Here is a 26437-nt window from a genome sequence, read left to right as displayed (position 1 = left end):
AAGTATTAAAAAAATTAATTGCATTGCAGATTTATTCGGGTGTGCACGTGCAAATGTGCGAATAGGCAGAAACCGCTACTGGCTCAGGGCTGACCCTAAGGCAGGGGACAATAGTGTGCATATGGGGAAAAAAATCAGGTAAAATACTTGAATTGCAAATAGGCTATCCTGCAAGATTCATAGAAATGTGCAAGACCTCTACTGTGTGGAGACTTTAAATGTATTTTCATATTCTCAGTTGGTACAGATGACTTCTCAGTGCATCTGATTTCTTATTTATTAATTCCTGGAAATTAAAATTTTATTTATATACAAGTTAATTCTCTAACTTGTACATAAATCAGTTATAAAAAAAAAAAAAAAAATAAAGTAGGATACTTTATGGAATATGTAGGGCTGAACCAATACTGATGCTTGAAAATTGTAACAATTAAAGGCTATTCCAATGAGCATTACACTCCAGTTATAAGCATTAGTTTACCAGTTTACCTCCACCTTCGGCAGTGATCAAGAAAGTGAGGTTCCCTAACTCCACACCCATATATGTCTTCATGTCATGGTGCAGAGCTGAGGGGAGCGTTTTACTTTACTTTTAGTATGTTCCAGTAATGATACCACTGGCTTCAGCCAATACCAATAGCTCAGTATCAACTCAGTTCTCAACAATATGTAATGTTAAGATCAGTGAATGTGTCTCTCTCTCTCTCTCTCTCTCTCTCCTCTCTCTCTCTCTCTCTCTCTTTCTCTCTTTCTCTCTTTCTCTCTTTCTCTTTCTCTTTCTTTCTTGCAGAGTAGCTGTATATGTAATACTTGCGTACTTTCGACGTGGCCTGTGGCCACGTCTTGTACGCTCGCATGCGTGACCTTCGGCCACGTTGTGGGCGCAATCATGTTATAGATGGGGTTCCTCAATGATCTTAATGACTTTGAAAATATCTGCATGTTGTATTGAATGAAGGGGAACAAGTGTATAAGTTTGCTAATTTGGAAAGTTTAGAAAGTAACGTTATGTGTGTACTCTAATATTGTACACATATTCAACACATTATTGTCTATTTTCGTGATAATAAACTGGGTAAATATTGTCCGTTTCAAAAAAGTTAGATATTTCATATAAACGAATTGAATAGCGACACTATATTGGAAAAGGAGTAGTTACGTCTTTTGTCATTTTAACATTTGTAAACGTAATTGAAAAATAATTGTTTTTAGTTATTCCCCTCAAATTCCTACCTCTCCGCTGCAATAAATTCTGATGCACATGTTTTGAAATTCCAAAAGTCTAGCATAATTCCCTTACAGTAGTTTTCCGGGTGAAAATAAACTTTCTTTAAGTTCCCTAGCAACGTCCGTTTCCATGGACAACAACAAGCACGGCAAGCTCTAAACACTTGGTTGTTATCATGCCTCTAAACATTTAGTTAAAACAAGCACGATGTAGACATTTTTGCATTGAGTATGCCAATGTATACGTAATTGTATCTGGGCTGAAACTCCTTATTATGTAGATGTCACCCTTGTTTCAGGCACCTTTTCAAAACCAGGAGTTGATTCATCTGTGTGTTACTTATCTGTGAGAAATATAATGTAGTTGGACAATTAAGAATTGAAGGAAACAATGTGTGCAAAAGAAATGCCCGTGGCAACGGTTGCTAAGGACGTGAGAAAAAGGCATTTTCACCCTTAAGGAAGGGCCGATTGAGAGATTTTTGAATTTTCTCGGCCTTTTGGGATGATTTCATGGGGGGTCGTAATAGGGAGTTTTTCGCCTCCGGGGCTTCCTTCATGGAGAACATTTATGTCAGTGAGTCAGTGAGTGAGTGGTGGGATTGGGGCTATATATTTATTGGATTATTTTAGCCCTTGATATATCCATGTGTGTCTTATGATTAATTAATTTTAACCTAATGCAAATATATATTTCAGTTTTCTTGTATGTGTCAATGTGTAACCCACATTTCATATTGTACTAATTAATTTCATGGTAATATTATAGGACATTATTTTTCAGCAAAGGGACAATTACATCAGGTCAGTGAAGTTGTTGCCGGACGGTCGGACCTTAATAGTTGGTGGAGAAGCCAGTAATCTTTCCATATGGGATCTCGCCTCACCAACGCCCAGGATAAAGGCAGAGCTCACGTCTAGTGCACCTGCCTGCTATGCTCTGGCGATCAGTCCTGACTCAAAGGTAAGAGTTTGCATCGAAATCATTGTAATGGGCTTTATTCAATTTTGGAAGATACGTGAATTTCATTTCCAGAAATTTGTATGTGAAAAATATACTAATTCACTTTATTATATCTGTTATATGTGCAACCTTTATGCTATTTTCTTTTTAATTTCTTTCATGTCTAATTCTTGAATATCCTGTTTGACATGAATCACTTCTGTATTCAGAATTTTTCCAGCAAAAATTAAACCTATATTACCAGAAATATAAATACACACCCAGGGTGAGGAATTTAAAACTGTCCCACTTGTGTTGCCTCAGTCTCTGCATGTGTTGAGTGATCAACTCATGGCGTTGACCACCAGAAAGGCTGGGTTCAAATCCTAGCAAGGATATTAGTTTTACATCTATGTATGAGGGTTGGCTGAAAAGTTTAGAGCCTGACCATGAAGTATGAATGGAGAGGCGTAGTTGATATCATCACCCTCATCTTCTTAGTTTGGGGGGGGGGGGGGGGGGGTGGAAGCTGGTATGTTTCCATTGCCTGCTTTCTTCTTTGCAGAGGGTTGATCAACTCTTAATTCACACTCTACAACCTTGTCAATAAGGCAGTCAAAGCACTGGAAGTGTTTCAACTTGTTCACTGCATTAATTTCTTACACACGTTACTCAATATGGTTTCAAATTATGGAATTAATAACATGATGCATATTTCATAATTTTGTACAGATGTCCTTGTGTTATTACGTTATTCAAACCTGACAGGCTTGAAGTGACCTCTTTTAAAGATACCCTAAATATTCATGTATTATTAAATGTTGTGTTCTGCTGGTTGTCTGCCTACTGCACGAATAACTTCTTCAAAAATGTTTCCTGTTTTGAAAAAAGAGCAAAACATAATGTTCCAAATTATGATAAATTTTAGAATTAATCCTAAAATATTCAGAATCTTAGTGCAGATTGCCTCTGCATATATCGTAAACAATAAGCAGTATTGAAAATTACTTTATTTGTAACAGGTATTTATCTATGTTTACTTCATGGTGTTTTTTTCTTTTATTAAAGGTGTGCTTCAGTTGCTGCAGTGACGGTAACATAGCCGTTTGGGATCTCCACAACCAGACCCTGGTGAGGCAGTTCCAGGGCCACACGGATGGTGCCAGCTGCATAGACATCTCTGCGGATGGCACCAAGCTCTGGACGGGAGGCCTTGACAACACCGTGAGGTCGTGGGACTTGAGGGAAGGTCGTCAGCTGCAACAGCACGACTTCACGTCACAAATATTCTCCCTCGGCTATTGTCCCATGGGTGAATGGCTGGCTGTTGGAATGGAGAATTCCAATGTGGAAGTTCTCCATTGCACCAAACCGGACAAATACCAGCTCCACCTCCACGAGAGTTGCGTGCTATCCCTAAAGTTTGCGGCCTGCGGGAAGTGGTTTGTTAGTACGGGCAAGGACAACTTGCTGAATGCTTGGAGGACACCATACGGTGCCTCCATATTTCAGGTGTGTGCTTTATCTTTTTCTTCTCTAGAATTGTTTACTCTCTCTAGTAGAACAAAAATATCTTTTTGAAGAAAAATTATATATACAAGCTGGTAAGAACTATCAATACTAAGCCTTATGACATAGGTCAGAGAACCAACGCTCTCGAAACAGCTTTTCATTGGGTGATGCCTCTACTGAGTCAGTGATTTCCCATTTCACTTATAGAAGTGAAGACTATCAGTATGTCTTGATATGGGCAAGACCTTGCGTTTCCATTCGAGTATCAAAATTTTCCTGCTAGATGGTCAACATATCATTTGTGTTAGCAAGTGTTAAGGGCATGGTGTCCGTTCATTTCAGTTGTTTAGTACTAGAATAGGGATCAGAGCCTCAAGTGTATTCTAAAAAAGTAAACGCATGGTGCAACAGCCCTCTGAGGGCCAGTGCTGCCAAGTGACTTTTCACTGGAGCATGCTACGTCATCTTTCCAAGTAGCTCCCCAATTGTCCTCACGATACTGGGTCAACACTTTAGCAGAGTAATTATTCTGCAAATTATCCAAAATTCGAAGTTTCCATTGATGTTGGACCAATATTATGTTAAAAAACTGTATTTTGAGATTACATAATAGGTGTTTTACTATTCTGATGTAATTTGTGAATTTTAAAGCAAAACTTTGGTAAATTGATACTTATAATTGGAGTGGAATAATGAAGAGGTTTTCTCGGCAATCAACCAGGTAATTTCCAGATAAGGTTCCGAGGTTCTCATCTTCAGGGATTGAAGTGCAGAGATATGTCAGGGTAACGTTATATGTATTTGGTGTGGGAGGGGTCCGGTGCAGGTGGCATCTCTACAATGTCCACGCTCCCAGTCAACTATCACTAATCAGGCTGGGTCCAGTTCTGGTCCTGTGTCCCTGTTGAGGTTTTTCTTTTCTCCGTGTATGGCTATTGCTTCTTTGATGATACGGTCCCAGTAATTGGATATCTTGGTGGTTTTGAAGTCAATTCTATGGCCCTCCTGGATGGAATGTTCTGCTAACCTTGAATTTTCTGGATGAAAATTCTTGATGTAGCTGGCGTGTTCTTTGCAATGTTGTTCGATTGTCCAATGTAGGCCCCGTTTGTCCAAGAATTTTCAGATTTAGCATTCAAAACTTAACTGGGAGAAGTTGTAGACATGTCAACATGTCTCTCTGAAAACTCTAGTAATTACCTCAGTACATTCCTTTTTTTGGAGTGGAATACTTGCCCACTAACATTAATCAATACTTTCAACAACTTGTAACAATTAGAAGTTTCAAGCATTGGTATTAGTGGGACCTGGTAAGAGTACCAGTATCGATCGGTATGGTGGTTCGAAGTGGTATCGGCTCACCCCTAAAAAAATACCATGTACATTTGTGTTTGTCAGGACAAACAAAAACACCCCCTCTTTAACTTAGTTGTTATTAATCAGGACAGTGTTTTGGAATTGGAATTGGAATTTTGTGGTCCAGCATATATTTTCAATCTTTTTTCTTTCTATTTGTGTACTTTGTGCAGTTATATTAAATTATGTGTTCCTAAAATACTTGAAAATGTAAAACTTGGATCGTGTCCACCAGTCCACCCTCTCCTTCAGCTCTTCATGCTTTGTGACTGAAACTTCTATCATTCTAATCCAGTTTTTTAAATTTTATTTTCTTTCTCTTCCAGTCCAAGGAATCTTCCTCAGTGCTAAGCTGTGACATCTCAGCAGATGACAAGTACATTGTGACAGGGTCTGGAGACAAGAAGGCCACGGTCTACGAGGTTATTTACTGACAAGGAGCGAAAGCCACCACCTGATGCAAGGAGAAAACCGAGCAACACAAACCATACATCAAAGTGAAAACCCTTGCTGAACTCAAGTAACTTGCATCATGGTGAACTTCCTTTTCCTTTTACATTCAATTATCTGTGAATCGTGAAGTGTTGGTGGAATTTTATGCACTGCAGTTCATCGATGAATAGATAGATCCCTCCCCTCCCCCCAAAGTGTCTCGAGTGAAAGGTGTAAAACTCGTATATATTATAAACTTAAAAGTAAGAAGTGAATGGTAAAATGAATTGAGTGAATCAAGTGTATATGTTTTAAAGAGAATTTATTCAAAAGTGACTTAAAAATACAGCTTGCATTGAAATTTTCAATATTTAACAGTGTGATTTCTTAAAAGCTATTTTTTTTAGAGATATTTAAATGTGCTTGACGTCGAGTGGATCAATTATGTGTGAAAGAATTCCCAGATTTAGCATTCAAAACTTAACTGGGAGAAGTTGTAGACATGTCAACATGTCTCTCTGAAAACTCTTAGCCATTACCTCAGTACATTCCTTTTTTTCTTCTGTACCCATATTTTTTCATGTGACTGGGTAGATTTGGAGCATACACCATTGTTCAAAGTGGTTTTTAGTGATAGAAAACTTTTTTCCTATGTAAAGCGCTCAGGCTAGAAGTCGTTTATATTTAAGGCACAAAGTTTTTTAATTCAGGGACTTTCTAGAGTAATTTTTGAAGCAGCTGAGAATCAGGATTTTTCCCTTATTAGATTGTTGACCTTCATTGCTGTATTGTGCAGAGCTATATTTTAGTGGATTTAAGTGTCATCACAGGAAAAATAAAAATAAAAAAAATCCTCTTTGTGTGCCATAAGTGGTGTTTCTCTTGCCATATGTTTTTGTGTTTGCTCTTCTTTCTCAAAAATATTTTTTTTAAAAGAAAAAGTGAAATCGCAAGAAATGTCCCCAGGAAGCTGGGCAATGCACGTAGTATAGAAATTATATTTAAAATGTGTGATTGAATTGCTTTTGATGTACAAATGTTAATGAACACATCTTTTCTGTTCCAAAAAGTTTATGAAAATGAAATATGTAAAAAGAAATTGAATATTAAATTACTAGAACTTGATATAAAGGCTAGTGTCAGAGAGTTGAAAAATTATATATCTTGTGAATTGTTTGGATACAGCAATTACATGTTGAAGAGAAGAACCTGTTGTACTTAAATACTGATACGTGATCAGTCATCTTCAGATGTACAAAATACATTTAAAATCATGATTGAATGTGAGTCATTTGAAATCTGTAATATCTTTTATGCATTGGCAACTACAGTTAAATTGGCATTATATTCTGTAATATATGTACATATTTTTAGCATCAATTTATGGTCTGGAGGAGTAGGGTACAGTTCATAGCTTCTTTTTTTGTGTATAACAGAACATGCATGGACAAAATTATAAAAGGTAACTAGGATATGTGAAAAATATCTTATTTGTTCTAATATTATTGTATAATGGGTGTATTTCAAATTTAATTTTTCTGTCAAGATTTTTCAAAATCAAATATTCTACCAGTGAGTATTTATTTGTTATTGTAACTTGTGCAAAATTTGAAAAACACATGCTTATTTCAAATTCAAACCTACTTCAATGTTTATTTTACAAATTCATGTAGTTACGTACATAATATATAGAAACCTGATATAACTTTTATGTAAAAATCTATACAAAAGAAAAATTAATGCATGTTATGTTTGGGTGCACTTTCATACCTTCTACATCACAAGTACTTTATATCCAGTCTATAATGAAACATTTATGAATCATATAAATGATTTCGTATTGATATTATTTGAAGTATCTTTTAAGTTAAGAGATTTGTTATCAATGCTACATCTACTCTGTATAGGGTGACCATAATATTTTGACCCCAAAACGGGACATCCCAAGAAGGTAAGTAAGTTCCTCCCATCCCTTATGAACAAACGATTAGGGTTAATTATAAAATTATTACTAAAGTATGAATCACATAAATGATACATCATAAACAATAAATGAAATATGATCTCCCATTGTCAAAATATATTAATTATTATAATTTTGGTATGACTTGCATAGTGTTTCTGGTATCTTCTGATCAACCTTTGATGTTAGCGCTGAAGTTGAGGAGTGCCAGAAGTATTTATTAAAAGAACCAAGAACCAATCTTCTTGACAACAGCTTTATTCTTTGCCAACCATTCATAAAACTCCCAATATATCTGACACACAACGAGAGATTGTTTTTTCAGTTTGTCTCTAGATGCAGTAATTTAAATTCTTGTTGCAAGTTTTTATTGAAACAACACGTTCGCTTTTTGCCAAGCTTGTTCATTGCTCTACAAATATCGGAACACACACAAAGCAGTACAACTAACTGCCTGCTCGAGCATCCTAGACGACAATAGAACATTTTGATTGTTATGAAGTGCTTGAAACGGTGTAGCCATGACGCTAGTTTAAAAATTTCATCAACTTTTATTTTAAACATGAAATGTGTCTCAAATTTGGATTTGATTTTCAAGCTAACTCCTAAATATTTTTATAAAACGGGACAAATAGTTCTATATTAGTAATATCGACTGTACGACTGGGACACCTCTGAAACAGGACTGTCCCGGTCAAAATGGGACATATGGTCACCCTAACTCTGTACCATTAGGCAGAATGGTTTAAAGTGTCTGTATTAAAAATAATATTTGGAACTGACTTGATTTTACAGTAACAAGTAGGCTTTACAAAAGTTTGTGACATGGAAACTGTAATTTTGACTGCAATAAATTTATATAAAGTTGATATTTAGGCATGCTTTTAATTTGACTCATTTGTGTTCACATTGATTTGTCAGTCAGTCATTCTAATGAAATCTTTCCTGGTAAAAATAAATATATACTCTGTACAGTATTTCCTCTTTCCATGTCCTGGTCTAAAAAAAAAAAATACTGTAAGAAAAGCTAACTTCACACATCAAGTAAGTATGAAGCTTTTCTGATGATGAACCCTGAAGACAAAACCTACATTAGCTCTCAAAAGCTTGGAAACCTTGCCAGATTTCACCTGGTCGATATAACCCAAGAGAATCTTTTCTTAACATATCAAGGCTTCATATGAACAACAACAAATTAAATTTAACACTGAAACATTTGAACAATTTTCTTCCCAATTTTGTGATTCATATTTTCAATTGTCACCTTGAAAATTAAAACAGGTTAGCTTACTTTGTATATGTGGTATCTTACAAGAACCAAAACAATTTAATTGGTCTTTCAACTGTAAATAGTGTATCAGTTCAACAATATGTTGAAAATTTAGCTCTTCATTTTCAGTTGGTGTGCTTAATACAGTTTTACTTCATTGGCTGAATGCTCTGTTCTATCCCCAGCTACTTGTGATAACATGCAGAGTTAAATAATCAGGTTTCTAATATAATTTGTATTGCTATTAATGTTGTTTGATTATTATTTGTGTTGTAGAGGCATTTTTGTATCTCAAAAACTGAAATTGCCCAAAATGGTTAATCCTGATTTACTACACACAAGAATTGCACTATTACAATTAAATTCTACCTATGGAATTGTTCAAAGTGATACATAATCATAACCATGCATTTTCTATAAATATTCATTCTGTTCAACATGAACTAAGTTACAGGTTTTGTAATGGTAACGGCAAAAAATATCAAATAGTTTTAAAAACTATCAAACAGTAACATGAAATTGCTTCTGAGCATTTCTTGCAAATTTGAAAACAGTTTCAAATGCTCTTTTTTCATCATTTCAAGGTGTTACCTGCACATAGTTGTGCAATTACCATTACATAAAAAATTGTTCTGTGGTTTAAAATATGGATATTCATAGTTTTTCAACAATGGACGAAAATGTAAAAAAAAAAGGGCCGATATTTTTTAAAAAACAAGAAAATGATAGGAGAAGAAATTTATTGTGATTGATAAACAAGTACATACCTTGGCTATTTTCCGACGTAGCCACCATTAACCTCCAGACATTTCTAATAGCGTGGCACAAGCTTCTGTATACCCTCTGTTTAAAAATCTGCCGCCTGAGAGTGCAGCCAGTCCAGAACTGATGTCTTGAGCACGTCACTGTCATTGAAACACTTTGATGCAAGCCACCTTTTCAGGTGAAGAAAAAAATCACGGGAGCAAGGTTGGGGCTGTAAGGGGGATGATTGAATAGTTCCCATCAAAATCTTTCAATTGTCTCAACAGTACGAGCAGCTGTGTGTGGGCAGGCGTTGTCATGGATCAGAAAAATTCCAGACCGTAGCATTCCTTTCCGCCAATTTTGGATGGCATGTCGCAGATTATTCAGTGTTTTGCAATACACCTCTGCTGTAATTGTTCATCCTGGTTCCAAGAATCCCACAAAAATCGCACCCTTTTTGTCCCAAAACACTGTTGCCATGATTTTGTGAACTGATGTGTTTGTTTGAATTTCTTCGCTTTAGGAGAACCAGTGTGTCACCATTGCATTGACTGCTGCTTCGACTCCCCAGTGGCGTACGATATCCACTTTTCATCCCCCGTCACTATGTGCGAAAAGAGGTCATCCCCATCCTCCCCCCAGTGGGCCAAAAAATCACGTGCAGCTGTCCTCCTTTGCTCTTTGTGAGTGTCTGTCAGCATTTTTGGTACCCACCTCGCACACAGTTTGTGATACCCCAGGTTGTCCGTCACAATTCGATGCACTGTTTTCGCAGACACTTCTGGAAACTCTTTGGCAAGTTCAGATATTGTTAACCGGCGATTGGAACGCACTTTCTCGTTAACGTGTTCCACCAGATCGTCCATCTGAACACTAGGCCTTCTGCTACGCTCATAGTCATGGACATTTGAATGCCCTTCCCGAAACTCTCTGCACCATTGCCTGACCTTCCCTTCACTCCTCACTGTCGGCCCATAAATGGCACACAATTCCCGATGGATGTCAGCTGCATTCTGTCCTTTGGTGTTCAGAAATCGTATGACAGATCTCACTTCACATTTGGCGGGATTTTGTATTACGGCAGCCATTTCACATTACAGCTACTCGCACGTACGCAACCCCACTCTGACGATTTTATCTCTGTTGCAAGCACAGAATACTAGGGCACGCTCCTGCACATACTCAACTTCATCAGTGTTGCCAATCCCAAGTAAAAAAAAATATCGGCCCTTTTTTTTTTGACATGGCCTCGTACATGAACGTTAGCGTAATTTATTTTAATGTCTCGAGCTCTTGCATGTTGTTTATAAAGTGCATTATCGTGAGCTGATCATTTTTTTTTCTTCTTAAAACACCATGCAAACCTCACTGCAAGAGAAATAACAACAATCATCTTCATGAAATTAAGAATACAGTATGTATGTGTAGTAAATTATTAAAGGTTATTTCAGTGAATAATGTCAATTGATAATTGTAGAATCAGGAGTACGATGTTGAAGTAATTACTGTTGTTAAAAGTGTTGGAACATGGCTTGCATTGTAACTAGAATAACCAAGTGTTATGTTATTTTCACCAGGTTTTTTTTTTCTGTTACTGCTATATGGAATATAGAAATTGGACAATTGTATCATACCTGAATTAGTACAATCTTTTTTTTCTTTCCTTCCGAGATTGTTATTGGAGGACAAGAACTTTAATTTCATTGTTCAAAATGACTAAATCACATAAGTTGATCAAATCTTTCTTGAGAAATTTTCCACTTGGGAAGCCTTTTTATGCAACTTGCAGCATTACATGGTCGTGACAAGTTGTTAATAAATAAATAAAGCTTATCTAAGCAGGTAAGTGAAAAGTTGCAAATTGTATCCCAAGAAAAATGGGTATCTTGAAAGGTTTTTGCATAATTTTTTTCCGAGTCACGCCATTGTAATTGTGTGTTTTGGTGATCAGTCTGTATGCATTATTTACTGAGCAGCAATATATTATATATACCCCTTCCCTTCAAATCTTGATAATTTCAGGTTGTGGTAGAATCTTGTCCAAATGTTCTAGTTTCCATCACATATTTATTAATATATTTCATCAGCTTTTGAGTTTCTTGATGTAACATTTAGCCACTTACAAACTAAAAGTCCTTCTTGTTTTTGCATGAGCAGTAAGTCATTTGTGAAGATTTTGTTTGCTCCAATTCTGTATGTTTTATAACTGTAGGAAAGTGCATAGTGTTGATGGTTGAAGCAGTGTAAGTGTGCCTATCACTCAGGTGCACCTAAATAAAATTGTTCAGTGACTCAACATACCTCACATTTTATAATAAAGCGACTGGAGATGAAATTGTGTTGTTTTATTGTATCTTTGCTCGCAACCCTTCAGCATGAAATTTCTTGTCAATTGCTATGATACAAAATTTATCTCTATGAAACTTAACATGACAATTATAGTGAAATATTACTGACATTAATGACACTGTAATGGAAGAAATCGTTCATTAATTTGTTATCTATTGGTAAATGTTTTCGGCCAATAAAACATTTAATACAATTCTAACAATGCACACAATATTTTGCAAAATTATTTACTTAACCAGTACAATGTCTATAGTGGTGCAAGAATCTCCTTTCCATACCATTTGAGGTAGCTAAGGGCAAAAGTTATAAATCTCACTTTATATAGGTCCCCCTTATTTAGTTCTGGAGGCAGGTACCTGGTTCAATAATATGTATTTCGATGGGATTGGAAAATGTGTCTGAAAAAACAGTGAAATACATTGTGGAAGTGAGGTCTAATACGATATTGGGGACAAATGTGTATGAGCACATGTCTTTGCTGTTGCTTTCATGATCCACTAAGACAAAAACTACTGAGGCAAGATGTGATGCAAGGAAATTGAAAGGTAACAGTAAACATTGCAGAGAAGAGCTATAAGTTAGAAAACACTGCCTTGTGTTTTTCATAAATTAAAGTTTACTTTAGTTAAACCTTTGTTATAGAAAAAGCTATCTTAGCAAAATATAGTGTGCACAAAATTACATTGTAATTGCTCCTATTACAATTGAAACAATCATATCTTGTCAGAGGTCTGAAGCCAAGAAACACCCACCAGCACTGCCAGATGGGAAAAATTGGAACTGTCGCCATGTCAAAACAAAGCAGTGATCTCCATCCCCGACACCTTAACCTTTGTGAATGTAGGCAATTGTCCTTTGCAATTAATTGGAAAAAACAATGCAATGAGGAACATGATTTATACAACTGTTTACAAAAATGTATAAATGTTAATTAATATGAAATATACATATATTTCAAGTTAAATAATTTTTTGTTTTCTATTTCTCTTCTAGTAAGAAAGAAAAGAGATGCTCAGTAACAAAGAACACTACTCTCTCAATTTTATGTGTATTGGGGAATTTTATGTTGTAAAAATATTAATTTGTAGCTAGAATTAAATGTACCTTATCAAGGTAAAGCAATGCCATAATATTTCACTTTGTCTAGGTATTAGGTTTCTACCAGGTGTGTAGCTGTCTCCGAAGCCCAGAGTAAATAGAGAAAATAATTGATTAGCAAGTGTGACTCGTGCTTCACTCTCAAATAACAACCGCAGGAGAAAATGATAGTTTATGGGTGCTTTTATTTTAAGCTATTACCACCCTGTTATTTGGGTGCTTTCTAGCCCAATCACTCGACAGGGAAGTCTTCATTTTACCATGGAGCTACAACCTTACAGCGATGCCAATTCACTAACCAGCATTGGAGTTTTCACAGGAAAGGGAAATTTTGAAACAAAACTACAATTACAGGAATGGGAAAATGGTCGCATTTCACGTAAATTGTCCTCCAGGCCAAGAACAATACTGTCCCATTGAACACATGCAGAAGGCCCCTGACCTTCAACCAATCTTGCAGTTTTGAACCCCTTGGCTGCTTTATTTATGACTTGGGATGACAAAGGCCAGATCTGTTCGCAAGTGGGAAATCGCATTGAATTACATTCCTTATTGTGTGGATTTAATTTAGCCCTAGTGTATTGAGTGAGTGTATATGTTTTGAATGATCTGTGCTGTATCGTGTAGTAGAGGTCTGCACGGGCCTAAATTGTAAGGCCCGAGTCCAGCCCAGCCCGAGGAAAAGAAGCCCGAACCCGACCCGAATCCGATAATAAGTAAACATGAGCCCGGCCCGAGCCCAAAAACATAATTAAAATTACTTTCCAATTCAGCATTTGAAAAAAAAAAATGGGCACTGTTGTACTTCGTTAACTACCGTAGCTGTTATAAAAAAATGTAAACAATCGATGAGAAAAAAAATACTGTTACTTTTGCTACATCTACTATTGGTGAAACAAATATTAACAAAACATGCGCTACTTTAAAAAAAAAAAAAGATGTAGGCCTACTTACTGACTGGTTACTGGTTAGTGTCCCATGTTACTGTGCAGAAAAAGTACAGAGTCTGAGAACTGAGGCTGGTTCGTCTCTGTTGGATCAGCAACCCAGCTGCACTAAAATTCCATTCACTGCTAGCACTTGAAGCTGGTATACTAGGAATTGTCTGGCAAGCCGCGATAAATACGGTAACTCCTGTTCGTGATCTTTCCACCATTCCAGTAGGTCTTTAATGTCAACTGAACCATAACTATGCTTTAAATATTTTTCAATTTCTTCGGCCTCGTTTTCACTTCGGGCATCAATATTTTCATCTTCGATACACGTGAAATCCAGTATTTTTAGTCTTTTGGCAACTTGAGATTGAGAAGGGACAGAAGAACTACGCGTATTTCGCTGAGAATGATCTTTACATTGGGATTCTGGCTCTTTGCTCTTTAGATCCCGTATTAAGGAACACACATCGAGTCTTGTCTCCTCTTTCTCTGTATTTTCAAGCATTCTCAACTGACGGAAATTAGGCCACAAGAAGCAAGCAATCTTATGAAATTTGTGCAAAACAAACTTTTCTGCGAGTAAATTTAATGCAATTTGTTTTAACTGCAACAGATCCTCTGGATCTGAGAGATTCTGTTCTTTAAGGTGATGTATTAAATTGAATCGCAAAGGAAGCACAAGTGGTAGTGTGGGGTATGTATCTGCTTCTAATTGCAGAGAAGCGTATTTGAATGGTTCCAGAAACTCGATAAGCATTCTCAGGATATCTCGTTGAACGTGTGCCATTCTCCCTTCTTCCTGGCGTTCGATAAGAATATTTTCAATGTCACTGTAGTTGACATCAAAAGATTTGTACATGTCAATCCTACTGTACCATCGAGTTTCACATTCTTGATATAGGGTAGTTTTCGAATGTTGTGTAAGACCTGTGTGTTTCATGTACCGCACTATGTCCTTTACCTCTGTTGTCAGTGTGTCTATATACGATAAATGAACTTCCGCCGAGAGTTTCTGCAATAAGTTCCTCTGTATTGTGTTAAGTAGATGGGAAGAACAGTTTAATCTCATGTACGCCTGAAGTGCACTCACGATGTTACTTCCCTGGTCTGTTACAAAGACAATTTGAGAAAGGCTGCCTTGTTCAAGACCCACTGAAACTGCTTTTCGATTTAATTCTCTTTTTATGTTCATTCCCGTTTTCCGGTCAGGTGTAAATTCTGCTGTGAAGATCACTTTACTACACAACCCCCATTTCTCATTAACGAAATGAACAGTAAGAGTTATGTAAGAAATGTGTTTAAAATCATCACTCCACATATCAGTAGTAGCAGCACACTCCCGCCTATCAATCATTGTTTGCACCGTATGAGCCAGCAAATTTCGGAGGATTTCAGCGTCTTTCACTACATTACGTGACACTGTGCTAGGGTGGGGGAGCAATTCTTTTATGTTCACATTACCATGTTGGGACCCTATTTTAACCAATATCTGAGAGTATTCTATGAATCCTTCACCTTGCACAATGTCAAAAGGTCGTATATCTTTGCAACACAAAGAGACACATGCTTTTGTAACTTCATCTTTAACATTTTGTGGAAGACGCGATGAGGAAGACTGAAAAAAGGATATAATTTTATCTTGTCCCGAAATTACTTTACAAACATGCCTTCTTAAATGAGAACTTCCGGTTTTTGAAGCAGAATAACTTAAAACCACATTGCACTTCATACACTGCACAGCACAAATCTTCTCATCGCTATCCCTCTTCTTTATCTCTCGAAACTTTTTCCAAATGTCACTTTTTGCACGCGTATTCTCCACTAACACATATTCCCCATCCTTCCGTTTAGTTTTAATTTCTTCTGTGTTCATTTTCGAAAGTAAAAACAAAACCCGAGCGCGTACAACAGAACAACAAACACCGGCACTTGACTGACGAATGAACGATACACACTCTCTTGCTGTGGAAAGGGGAAGTCCCAAATTTTGCTGACTGCTCACCTGGCGCCGCTCTGGCTGGCTGCGTGGCGGTTAAGCTTGGCGACAGTGAAACGCGTGCACACCTGACGGCAAAGCTGAGGTCGTGCAGTCCTTCAAATGATGAGACATTTAAAAAATGCTCCTATTCTCATTCTCGAAGTAAACCATAATTTCAATAATTAAAAATTATTTTTCGATGACAATATTCGCTAACAAAATAGCCACGAGGCCCGGGCCCGACCCGAGCACGAGAAGTTCTGGTTATTTATGGCCCGAGTCCGGGCCGGGCCTAGGCCCGAGGGCCTGGCCCGAGCCCGTGCAGACCTCTATCGTGTAGTGAACGAAAATGAGTGACATAATTAACGAACTATTGACGAAACAATTTACTCTGCTTTTGTGCGAGGGTACACTTCATTTTATTATTGAGAGGCTTAGTGTGTTTTCTGGAGAATTAATTATTTTTTTCCCCTTTCGTGCATTCCCATTCAAGTCTGGACAGGAGAAACGGGTCCATATCCCACCTTGAAAAATATTTCAATAAGAAGATATGTATTTCAGACAAATATTTTCATTGCAGTCTCGGAATTTGTGTTAATTATTATAAGTGTTTTCCAAGAACATAACTTCAAACTGACGAAGTGCTTTTTAAAGGGGCAAGACTATACCGGCAGGGCAGGGTCAAGCAAGGGATTTTTTTCCAGGGGGGAAGGAGGCATATTTCCCTGAAATTAATTTATGTGTGAAACGTATAATTTTAAGGTGGACATTCATTTTCCAGGGGGTGCCCTTCCCCCCTTCTGGATGTCCATGATTCTAATAGTTAACCGAGAAAGGTTACGAAAATCGTAGCAAATTTCCAGATGCTTTAAACGTGTGAAATGAATATTGTTTGCACCTTATTTGATTCTTGGAGTTTGAAGCATTGTTGTAGGGGTGTGCAGGATCCCAAAAAGTCTGAACCGGGATCGGAAAAAAAATTTGCTGTCCCGGGAGCTTATTATTGAAAGTTAATATCTAGCTCACGAGTGAGTCTTCTCGTTCGGTAGCCAATTCTGTTGCCATCCGAAAGTCAAATTATTGAAACTGAATGAGTTGAACAGCTAACGAGTTTGGGGTCTCTAGTTGCATACGAGTGAAATGTTGGCTGGCAAGAGAAGCTACTGTACCATTAGCCAATGGCGTTGCCGAATGAGATGTTTCGATACTCTTTTTCACGTATGATCTTAATGCACGGATGTGTTAAGTGTAAAATGTTGGTAACATCACATACAATTAACGACCATGCTGTGCCATCTGGAAATAGCAGTAAAAAACTTCCACAGTTGACAAAGATATGAAGAATAAGTGAAGTTCTGTTGCTGTGTAAAGGTAAGTATCCATTCTATTCTTAATATAAAAATAATTATTGTATTTGTTGAATGAAAATCACAGTGATGAGTTTATTAAAACCGTATGCACCATTCCTAAGCAAGGATGTCTTTGATCTAATCTAATTTAAATTGTTGCGAACATGCGAAATTGTGCGAAGATGCACAATCTAATAAAACTGTGCCTAGTGGTGAGAAAGTTTAGTTTGGTACACAAAAGTTAGGACTGAATGTTGTGTTGTCAAAACATGCCCTTTAACTCATATTACTCACAGACCTCATTTCTATTATTGCTCAACACAAAAATACTCCAAGCAGAAAGTAACCACAAATACAACTTGTGCTTATGTGTGTGTGTATTTTGCTTCTTTTCTATTTTAAGCCACTTTTCTGCATTTTTAGCCTAATTTTGTTATTCCACTGTAAAAGCTTGTATTAATTTGAATCTCCACCTGTATTTAAGAATGATTTTCATTATTATTACTGTGTTTTTCCAATTTTACAATTCCATTGTTATAATGATACACATTATTTTCTACTTGAATCAAATTCCGTACATAACTATAAGCAGATGTTGAACATGTTTCATTATTATTTAACTAGTTTTTTTGTGCAGATCGATTTTTCAACATGTTTCTATAGGCTTACGTCACTAGGTTAGGGTTGGTGCCCTTAGCATTATAATTCTACTCCTATGTGCATACACATACGGTATTACTAATTTTACATTTTAAGTAGGTTTGGATACTTTAACATTTCCACATGTTCCTTGATGTGCTACACAAATATAGAACATTTTTCATACATCAGTGATTTGTGGCAGAGTAGCCTGCACAAGCTACTTTTCACAACAATTCCTCATGGATTAATGCTTTCTTCATATTTAAAATTTACAAATTAGTTTCTCGGTAAGAGTTTAGTATATCGGAGACACATTTAAATCGAATATTTTGTGTTTCGAATGGTTCGTACTTACCAATTGTGTATTGCGGAACATAGTTCAAGGTGCCATTATTCTTTTTACACGAAAAGAAACACAAATTTTCACATACAGAGTACTTCTTTTGATTCATTTCTTCACTTTCGTAACACACAATATGGTGGGCTGAGGTTGACTACTGTAGTGGGTATGCAGTGTTTCCAACCTTCTTCACCGAAAAATACCTACTATCGTGTTCGTCACGTGTGCAAATTGTACATTATGTACGGGTAGCTGACGGATAGCCCCACGAACCATTTCCGATAAGGTTAGGTTACTCAAGCATAGTTAAAAAAAGGGGGGTTGGAAACACTGACAGGGGCTTATGTCATCAAACGTACGCAGCATCTGGTTCTTGTTGGGGAAGCAAATCAAAGCAATGGTAATTGTGCGTCGGTGAGATATTTTTCTTGAAAAATACATTGTAAACCTTGGAGAAACTCATTTCCGTAAATAGTTTCTTCTGTAAAATTGAAGAAATGTGTCTCCGATATACTAAACTGTTACCAGTTTCTCTAAATTTACTTCCAGTATTCTAAATGTATTTCTTATCTTTCTGTACATCTTGCAAATTTCATTACACAATCTGAACCATTACCATGTTGGCTAGTGTATTACTTCAGATAGTTATGTATATATTTTTCATTCTAATTTGTTTCATTCTTTCTTTCAACATTTCAGATTAAGCATTCCCAGAACTCCCAATTGAAAGAGGATGGGGAAGTAACATTGGCTTGTGTATGGCTGGTATTGGAGAGGTCTAGTTTTGTTGCAATCATATTTATGCTTGAACCTGGTATACAATAAAGGGATAATTTATCATGCATTGAAAAACAAAATGCATGGCTGCTTCCTCATATGTAAACACTACAAACCATTCCAATAAGTATCATGGACTTTGTTGCTTCCGTGCAGAAGAAAAGAAGGCTGGACATGACAAGTGAAACCGAAATCACCAATGAAATATCAGTCTCTTGTAAACATTCCGAAACCTACAAAAGACGAGTGAGATGTATTCCTACAATATTATGTTATTCAAGTTAGGCAACTGGCTAAAATTTAGTGATCGAAAGTGCTTTAATATGCCAGGTTGCACTCAAACTACCTGTGTTAGTGCTAAGAGTTGGAAAATAAATGTACAGTTATATTTTGTGGTCAAGCAGGAAGTTCAAAGTCGTTTCAGTACAAATCAGGGATGAACACTGTATCAAACATGAAGGTCATTGTGACAACTGGTAGTTTCAGCATCTGTTTCACTATTTTTTTAAGCCACTGAAACCAAGTTCTTCCTTTTTCCTGAAGTTTGTAACTAAGGTATGAGAGTAATGAGAAAATTATATGAACACACTCAAAGGTCTTACTACTAATGTCTACATGTCTGTTATTCCTAAACAAAAATTGTCCTTGCGCAGGTGCAACACTAGATGGAATGGTTAATTGTATTTGCTGATGCTGTGGGAAGGGAGTATACGGAATAAAGTACCCATACCATTTGAGAATCTTGCTGAACTAAAGATAATGAGATCATAAAAAAAGGTAAAGTGTTCCCCTGTGCTTAGCACCACGCCATGAAGGCGTATAGGGGGTGTGGGGGTAACGCCCCACACTTTCTTGATCCGGTCGTGAGTGGGGGTGATGTGATCAGCATCACGCCCCTGACCACCTTTACCCCCCAGGGGCCCATGTTATTCGACGCTGGGTGGGCACCGGGGCATCAAGTTGAAACTAGCCTATCCCTATTCAGGTACAAACACCAATCCACAGAGAAGGAAATGTTCATATGTAGGATTCTGGGGGATGTTGAAATGTGTACTGTACTAAAAGACCAGTCCACACCATATTTTCAAGAATGGCTTGCTGCCTGAATTATGGGCTTCTTGGTTTATCAGGCAGAGCCAAAAGAAAAGATCTGCAATCCAAATCAAACATGCATAGATATTGTCTTGTCCGCAAGGGTGCCGTGACACTACCATTAATAAGTATAGTGCTGGTTTTCGTTATATATGCGATTGATTGGTTTGGTTTATATGACTTCGCTCACCTGCAAAGGTGAGGATGAATGGTAATGAGACGAAATTGATGAAGGGACACTAAAAAAAGAGCACCCATGCCTTCACTGGGATCCAAACCCGACATCCCTGGCATTGTAGCTTGCTATGCTAACCACTTCGCCACTGAGGGTGGAATGATGTGAATTTATTCAATTGCTTTGTTTATCACAAGAATGTTCTGGAGCTGTTAACATGTTCACTTTAGCTGAACTTAAAATTAAGTTTGTTGCTGCAACCATTCAATCAATTTTTCAACAGTGCTATTGATACATAAGATTTTTTTATGTGACCATCACATTCATTGAAACAAAATAAAATAAATACAATTGATACCTGTCTACCCACAAAAATAAACTAAAGTGCAGAAACATGCATAACTAAAACATGTAAAATTTTCAAAAATGTTTCTTTTCTACTTACTTTATTACATACAATAAAAGTGTTTGCTAAAGTAGAAATTTTGTTTAGGTATTTTCAACCTTCATTTGAAGTATGTTTGGTACCCTTGACACTCTGTATCTGTGAAATGTTTTGCTGTGAACATTTTCGGTTGTTTTTAGCTCTCGGAAATGTGTTATTGTGAAGTAAAGTACATTTGCTACCTTAGCGTGTTACTTTACTGTGAAGGAGCACAGCCCAAAGACTTCCTGGCAGTGAATATAGCACCCAACAAGACATTCCACAACTACATTAGGGGACTTAGGTTTTGAGCTTATAGAAAGTTCCATGTTTTTTCATTATTTTAGTGTGCATACCAGGTGTGCCGGTTAATAATTCTTAATTTCGTCACTGGATGGCGCTGGAAGCAAGGGTTCGTGCACAGTCTCAACTGTTCCGTCAGTGTGTTGCCACGGCAGTACCTGTCAAAATGCTGTGGATGTGCAACCGAGTGCGAGTGATCATGATATTGGGTTTGTGTGGTAAACATGTTGATCTTCAAACTAAATAAGGAGCATGTGCAACACATCCTGCTTTTCTTGTTCAATCAAAAGAAAAAGGCGAGTGAAAGCCATCGTATCCTTGTGGAAACGTACGGTGACAATGTCCTAATGCAAGGTGCATGTGTGCGTTGGTTTCGACGATTCAAAAGTGGTGATTTCGACTTGAAAGACAAAGATCGCCCGGGCCAGCCAAAAAAATTCCAAGACGCCGAATTGCAAGCACTGTTGGACGAAGACGATACGCAAATGCAACAACAACTAGCAGAGAAGTTAAATGTTGGTCGCCAAACCATATCTGATCGTCTTCATGCCTTGGGAAAGATCCAGAAGGCAGGAAAATGGGTCCCATATCATCTGAACAATAGACCAATGGAAAATCGAAAAACGGTGTGTGAAGTGTTGCTTCTTGGCATGAAAGAAAGTCTTTCTTGCATCGGATAGTGACTGGGGATGAAAAATGGATCTACTTCGAGAACCCAAAATGCAAAAAGTCATGGCTTGACCCAAGACAACCTTCAACATCGACCGCAAAACCGAATCGCTTCGGAAGGAAGACAATGCTGTGCATTGGTGGGATCAGAAGGGTGAGGTGTACCATGAGCTTCTGAAACTAGGTGAAACAGTGAATGCCATTCGCTACCATCAATAACCCATCAATTTGAACCATGCATTGATCGAAAAGCTCCCAGATTAGGCGACAAGACACTGAAAAGTGAATTTGCAGCACGACAACGCCTCATCACACACAGCAAAAGGCGTCCGACACCCCATTTCTGCTCTTGGCTGTGAATTCTTGCCCCACCCGCCATACTCACCAGACTTAGCCTCTTCGGACTACCACTTGTTTTCATCAATGTCTCACTCACTTTCCCAGCAACACTTCAACAATTACGAAGATGTCGAACAATGGCTTGCTGACTGGATCACCTCAAAATGTGAACGATTTTTCTGGAAGGGCATCCACAATTTGACGGACAGATGGGCACAATGTATAGTTATCAATGGCACATACTTTGAATAAAGCATTTGTTACCTTTCTCCCCAGATACACTTGATTTGTTTCGGATCAATTAAGAATTATTAACCAACACACCTGGTACAAGCATTTTTTACTAATAAAAAGCAGCGAAAGTATTCAGAGATGGCAGGTTTCTATTTGTGCTGGCCATAATTTTGGTTCAAATATCTGTTATTTGTGTTGTCTGCATGCAATAATCAATTATATATTTCGTAAAGCATCAAAATTTGTCGATTAAAAAGGAAAACATTAACTCTCGAAGGGGTACAGTGGTTAAAAGTACATTTCTTCTTATTTTCTGGTGACAATGGTTTCTGTAACAAAGCTACCTTCATTCATTTGTTGGAACTTGAAAGGACAAATTATGTGAACTGTTCCTTTCAATTATAAGAAATGTTTCTATTTGTGCTTGAAAGTGTTTTAAATTTATTTTCAAACCTACAACAATTCACGAGAAAAAATATTTCAAAGCTTCCTGCAACCCTTTGGCTGACATCCTATGGGTCCGGATGAAATATCTGCTTGGATGTCTTTGTGCTGCTGGCAGGAGAAGGGAGACATTTGTGAATGCCTTTTCTGAAAGATCTTTGGTGTTGATTGTTGTGTGTTTCAAAAGGAGGGAAATGTGTTTTACAACTAAGGTGCTGACATTATCATAGATGAGTTTGACATACATGGTGAACCATTCTTTCGGTAGCTCTGATCAAGTCCTGGTCAAGCCTGCATTTTTTGCTTAAAATTTTACTTGGTGAACCATCGTCTATCTGAAATGAATTTTCATCCTAACTTGGCTAGCAAAAGTTAATTCTGTCACCATTTCCCTCCCCCTGATATTTTATCAGTTAGCCTTGTTTACACAGCCACCCTTCAGTCTTAATGGTTGTGGAAAGCACCATAGAAGCTGGAGGGCTCTTATTTGGTTGTGAACAACTAAATGTAGTATATTCATGGGGTCTATTGAGAGGAAATGAAGGTTCTTGAGTATATGTACTTGAAATTTGATTTGCATGAGGTGAATCGGTCACACAATGAATGCTGTATTCAGCAAAAACCTAATGCCACAGAAACAGCACAACAATCACCCATGTTGATATCCCAAGAAATCTCTTCATCAATCACCCATGTTGATATCCCAAGAAAACCAATTATCACCCATGTTGTTTTCTGTTATACATTTTACATCAAACAGGAAGTTCCATGGTGCCGAAAACTTTTCCATCTGTTCATAAAATGTGCCACTACTATATTCTGGAAAATAATTTTTCTCATATGTATGCATTGCTTTCATTGCAGAATTATTTCTCTTGTAGTCTACAGTCATTACAGGTCTAAAAACACAGTTTTTCATTGTGACGTTTCAGCAGATCTTATGCTCCATTAATCAGACATCTATTTTTAGTTTTATTTACATTTATTAAAAAATAAATGTCTGATGAAGAGAGCATTCATATAACCGGTTCAGTTATTGCAGGATTCACCAAATCAAAACTGACAAGCAATTAAGCTAAACCTGCTGTACCTTTTTCATTGTAGGCAGCACCTTGGTCAATATTTTAAAAAGCAATACAGCAGATCCGCTCTTGGTTACACACACAAGTAAAACTTGACATTGACTGCCATGCTGGGGGCATATTAAATATATTTTACAGGAAAAAATAACTTACATTAGTGTGCAAAAGGAACGATATTTTTAGCAATCCAATATATCTATAAATAGTCTATAATTTACTGCAAAATTCTGCCATTATATTATTTTTGTGAACCTATATAAATTAATAGTCGTCCTCCGTGGCCGTGCCGTCTAAGGCACCTTGCTTTGGATGGTGGCTGCGGGACTGTATGGGTTTGATCCCGGGTTCAGTCTCTGGGAATTTTCAGCCTTCGAATGAGTAAGCATAATCCGGTCACGAAGACCTAGTAGTAGCTACTACAATCACCTGCTCGAATTGTTTTCTCAAAATTTGCCAGTTTCGTAGTTTATTGCAGATAGAAAGTCATATATACATGACATTTGACCACTTGTCTACTATTCAGGATGCTGAACAACTCCCATGTGCACTCAACACAGGGAAACCACCATTGAAATGGTTAACTTACTGGGACCACTATACAACTGCACTCTTTCTTCACTCTCATTGAAAGTCTTCAGTAAAATTTGCCTTTGACACTTGAAATCCTTTGCAAGTTCCTGTAATCTGACATCACAGTGTCAATATGTTTCAGTGTGTAACGATCCTGCGAGATCGCCACAAGTTACGCATTTGTTCTTGTTATTGTCATTGTCATTGTTGAATAGCATTGTATAATCTTATCGGTTTTGTTATCGCTTCTGCATAGGATTTCACTGCTATGCTTGGTAGAGAACGTACGAGTAGTTCTACCATATCTCACTAGGGAGCGTTATTGTTCAAATAGTTCATTGTTAATCTGTATAGATGGCAGTCCATGTTAAGCAGCACTCTCGTAGTTCACGAGAATCCACTAGAAGCGCTGGCGCGGTGCTCGGAATTGTATATAAGCAGCGAAGCTGCCCCGGCCAGTTAGTTCTGTGTTGACTCTTCGAAGACTCTTGGTCGAGCTCTGCTCCCGCAAATAGCCCAGCATTGCAAGCACACGGGTGCTTAGGGATACAAGAGGGGTTCTTACAGTGTGGCCTACTCCGGTAGATTATACGAGAGGTAGCAATATTTCTCGGCCTACCAGGTAGAACATACGCATTGTTCTAAGCTACGGTTTAGCTCGTGAAAATAATTACTGTTGGGAGATGGCCTACTTGTAGATTATACGAAGGGTATCCGTATTCTTTGGCCTACTAGTAGATTATACATTTCACAGCAGTCGATGCAGAAATGACGTCATCTTTTGGCCTATTCTGGTAGATTATACGAACAATAGCAATATTTCTTGGCCTACCAGGTAAATTATACGAAGGGTGATGTTCATCGTTAGTTAATTTTTCATTAAGGGAAAAATAAGCAGTGTTTAATTACTGTATTCAGCTTAGCATTATTCAAGTAATTAATTAGAGTAAATATCGTTAACAAAGCTTTATCTATTATAAGCTTATAGTAAACTTCCGTTGCTTTGTTGATATTACTCTTTACTAGGAAAGCAGATTTAAATGATCCTTGAGTCGTTTTAATTAATGCCCTATTGTCCTCATGTCAGCACAGAGGCGACCCAATGCCCTAAAAGAAAAACAAGGTCCTTTATTCCCCACAAGAGGAAAAATTGAATGGTCCCTGTCCTCCTTCTCCAAGATGTCTGCAGAGGAGATTCGAACCTGGAACTTCAAGAGGGACAAAGTGCAGTGAAATCTTATCAGGAGATAGTGTGAGTTTGTTTTGTGCGAATATATAATTTCACCCCAGTGTAATAAACTGGTTAAGTCTAAGCTGACTTTTATTATATACGTGTATATATATATATATATATATATATATATATATATATATATTATATATATATATATATATATATATATATATATATATATATATATATATATACACCCAAACCCTGAGTGTATAAGAACATCATATCTCCGGCTAGAAAAGAGCTAACATCATGGGTAAAACTGAATAATGTTCCCTGTCACAACGTCGAACCCGGTACGTTGAAGTCAAGTACTATTCTGAGATACCGCAACTGCAACGTAGTGCCGTGAGGGCGTATGTGTGGTCGAACCCGGGGCGTTTCAAGTGTCATGTCTGTCTGCCATGCAGTATATTCAATTCCTAAAAAATAAAGAGTATAAATAGTACATGTATCACAAAGAGAAAAATGGAAAAAATAAAAATATATGGTTGGGGTGGACCAATGTGATATGCTCATGTTGGCTGCTACTAATGCTTAACCATTAGGTCTGTCCCATTCGTAAGAAACAGTGATTATAAAAATATATATTGTACACATAAATCGGAAAAAAAAGTTTAACCTGCACTGTGTCATGCAGTCTGTGTCATGAATTGGGGTCCGACTATGGGATGTGCGTAGGTTTGGGTCTCCTGGGGGAAGCGTAACAACTTTTCCCGAGATTTCAGCCTGTGTATGGAACCCATGGCCACCAACCATCGTGAGGAAATTGGGGAGCTATGAAAGAGTAGCGTAACCTGGTCATGGAAACCTACGACAATGATCAGGGGTTCGTTGCAGATGGGACTGAGGCTGGCAGTCTGTAGATAGGCCCTGGCCCTCACGGACCATCATGCCATGGTAAAACACACCAGCTTGATAACAGCAGCATGTGAAATGCTAGCATGGTTTTA

The 26437-nt window shown here is 37.4% G+C and overlaps 1 protein-coding gene across 6 annotated transcripts in view; it reads left to right on the top strand.

The window, feature by feature from the left end:
* gro (TLE family member transcriptional corepressor groucho) overlaps window positions 1-11773 on the top strand; it is a 210774-nt gene extending 199001 nt beyond the window's left edge. For all 6 annotated transcript variants that reach the window (XM_083140858.1, XM_083140857.1, XM_083140855.1 and 3 more), the window contains 3 exons: window positions 2012-2191; window positions 3239-3682; window positions 5365-11773. In XM_083140858.1, the coding sequence (XP_082996984.1) occupies window positions 2012-2191; window positions 3239-3682; window positions 5365-5472 (732 nt within the window). In that variant the 3' untranslated portion in view covers window positions 5473-11773. The remainder of the gene's footprint in view (window positions 1-2011; window positions 2192-3238; window positions 3683-5364) is intronic.
* The last annotated feature ends 14664 nt before the right edge of the window (window positions 11774-26437 follow it).

Source organism: Lepisma saccharinum, chromosome 19 (assembly GCF_977018435.1).
Source record: "Lepisma saccharinum chromosome 19, izLepSacc3.1, whole genome shotgun sequence".
NCBI lineage: Eukaryota > Metazoa > Arthropoda > Insecta > Zygentoma > Lepismatidae > Lepisma > Lepisma saccharinum.
Note: the sequence above shows the minus strand (reverse complement) of the source record. Positions and strands in the feature narration are given on the sequence as shown.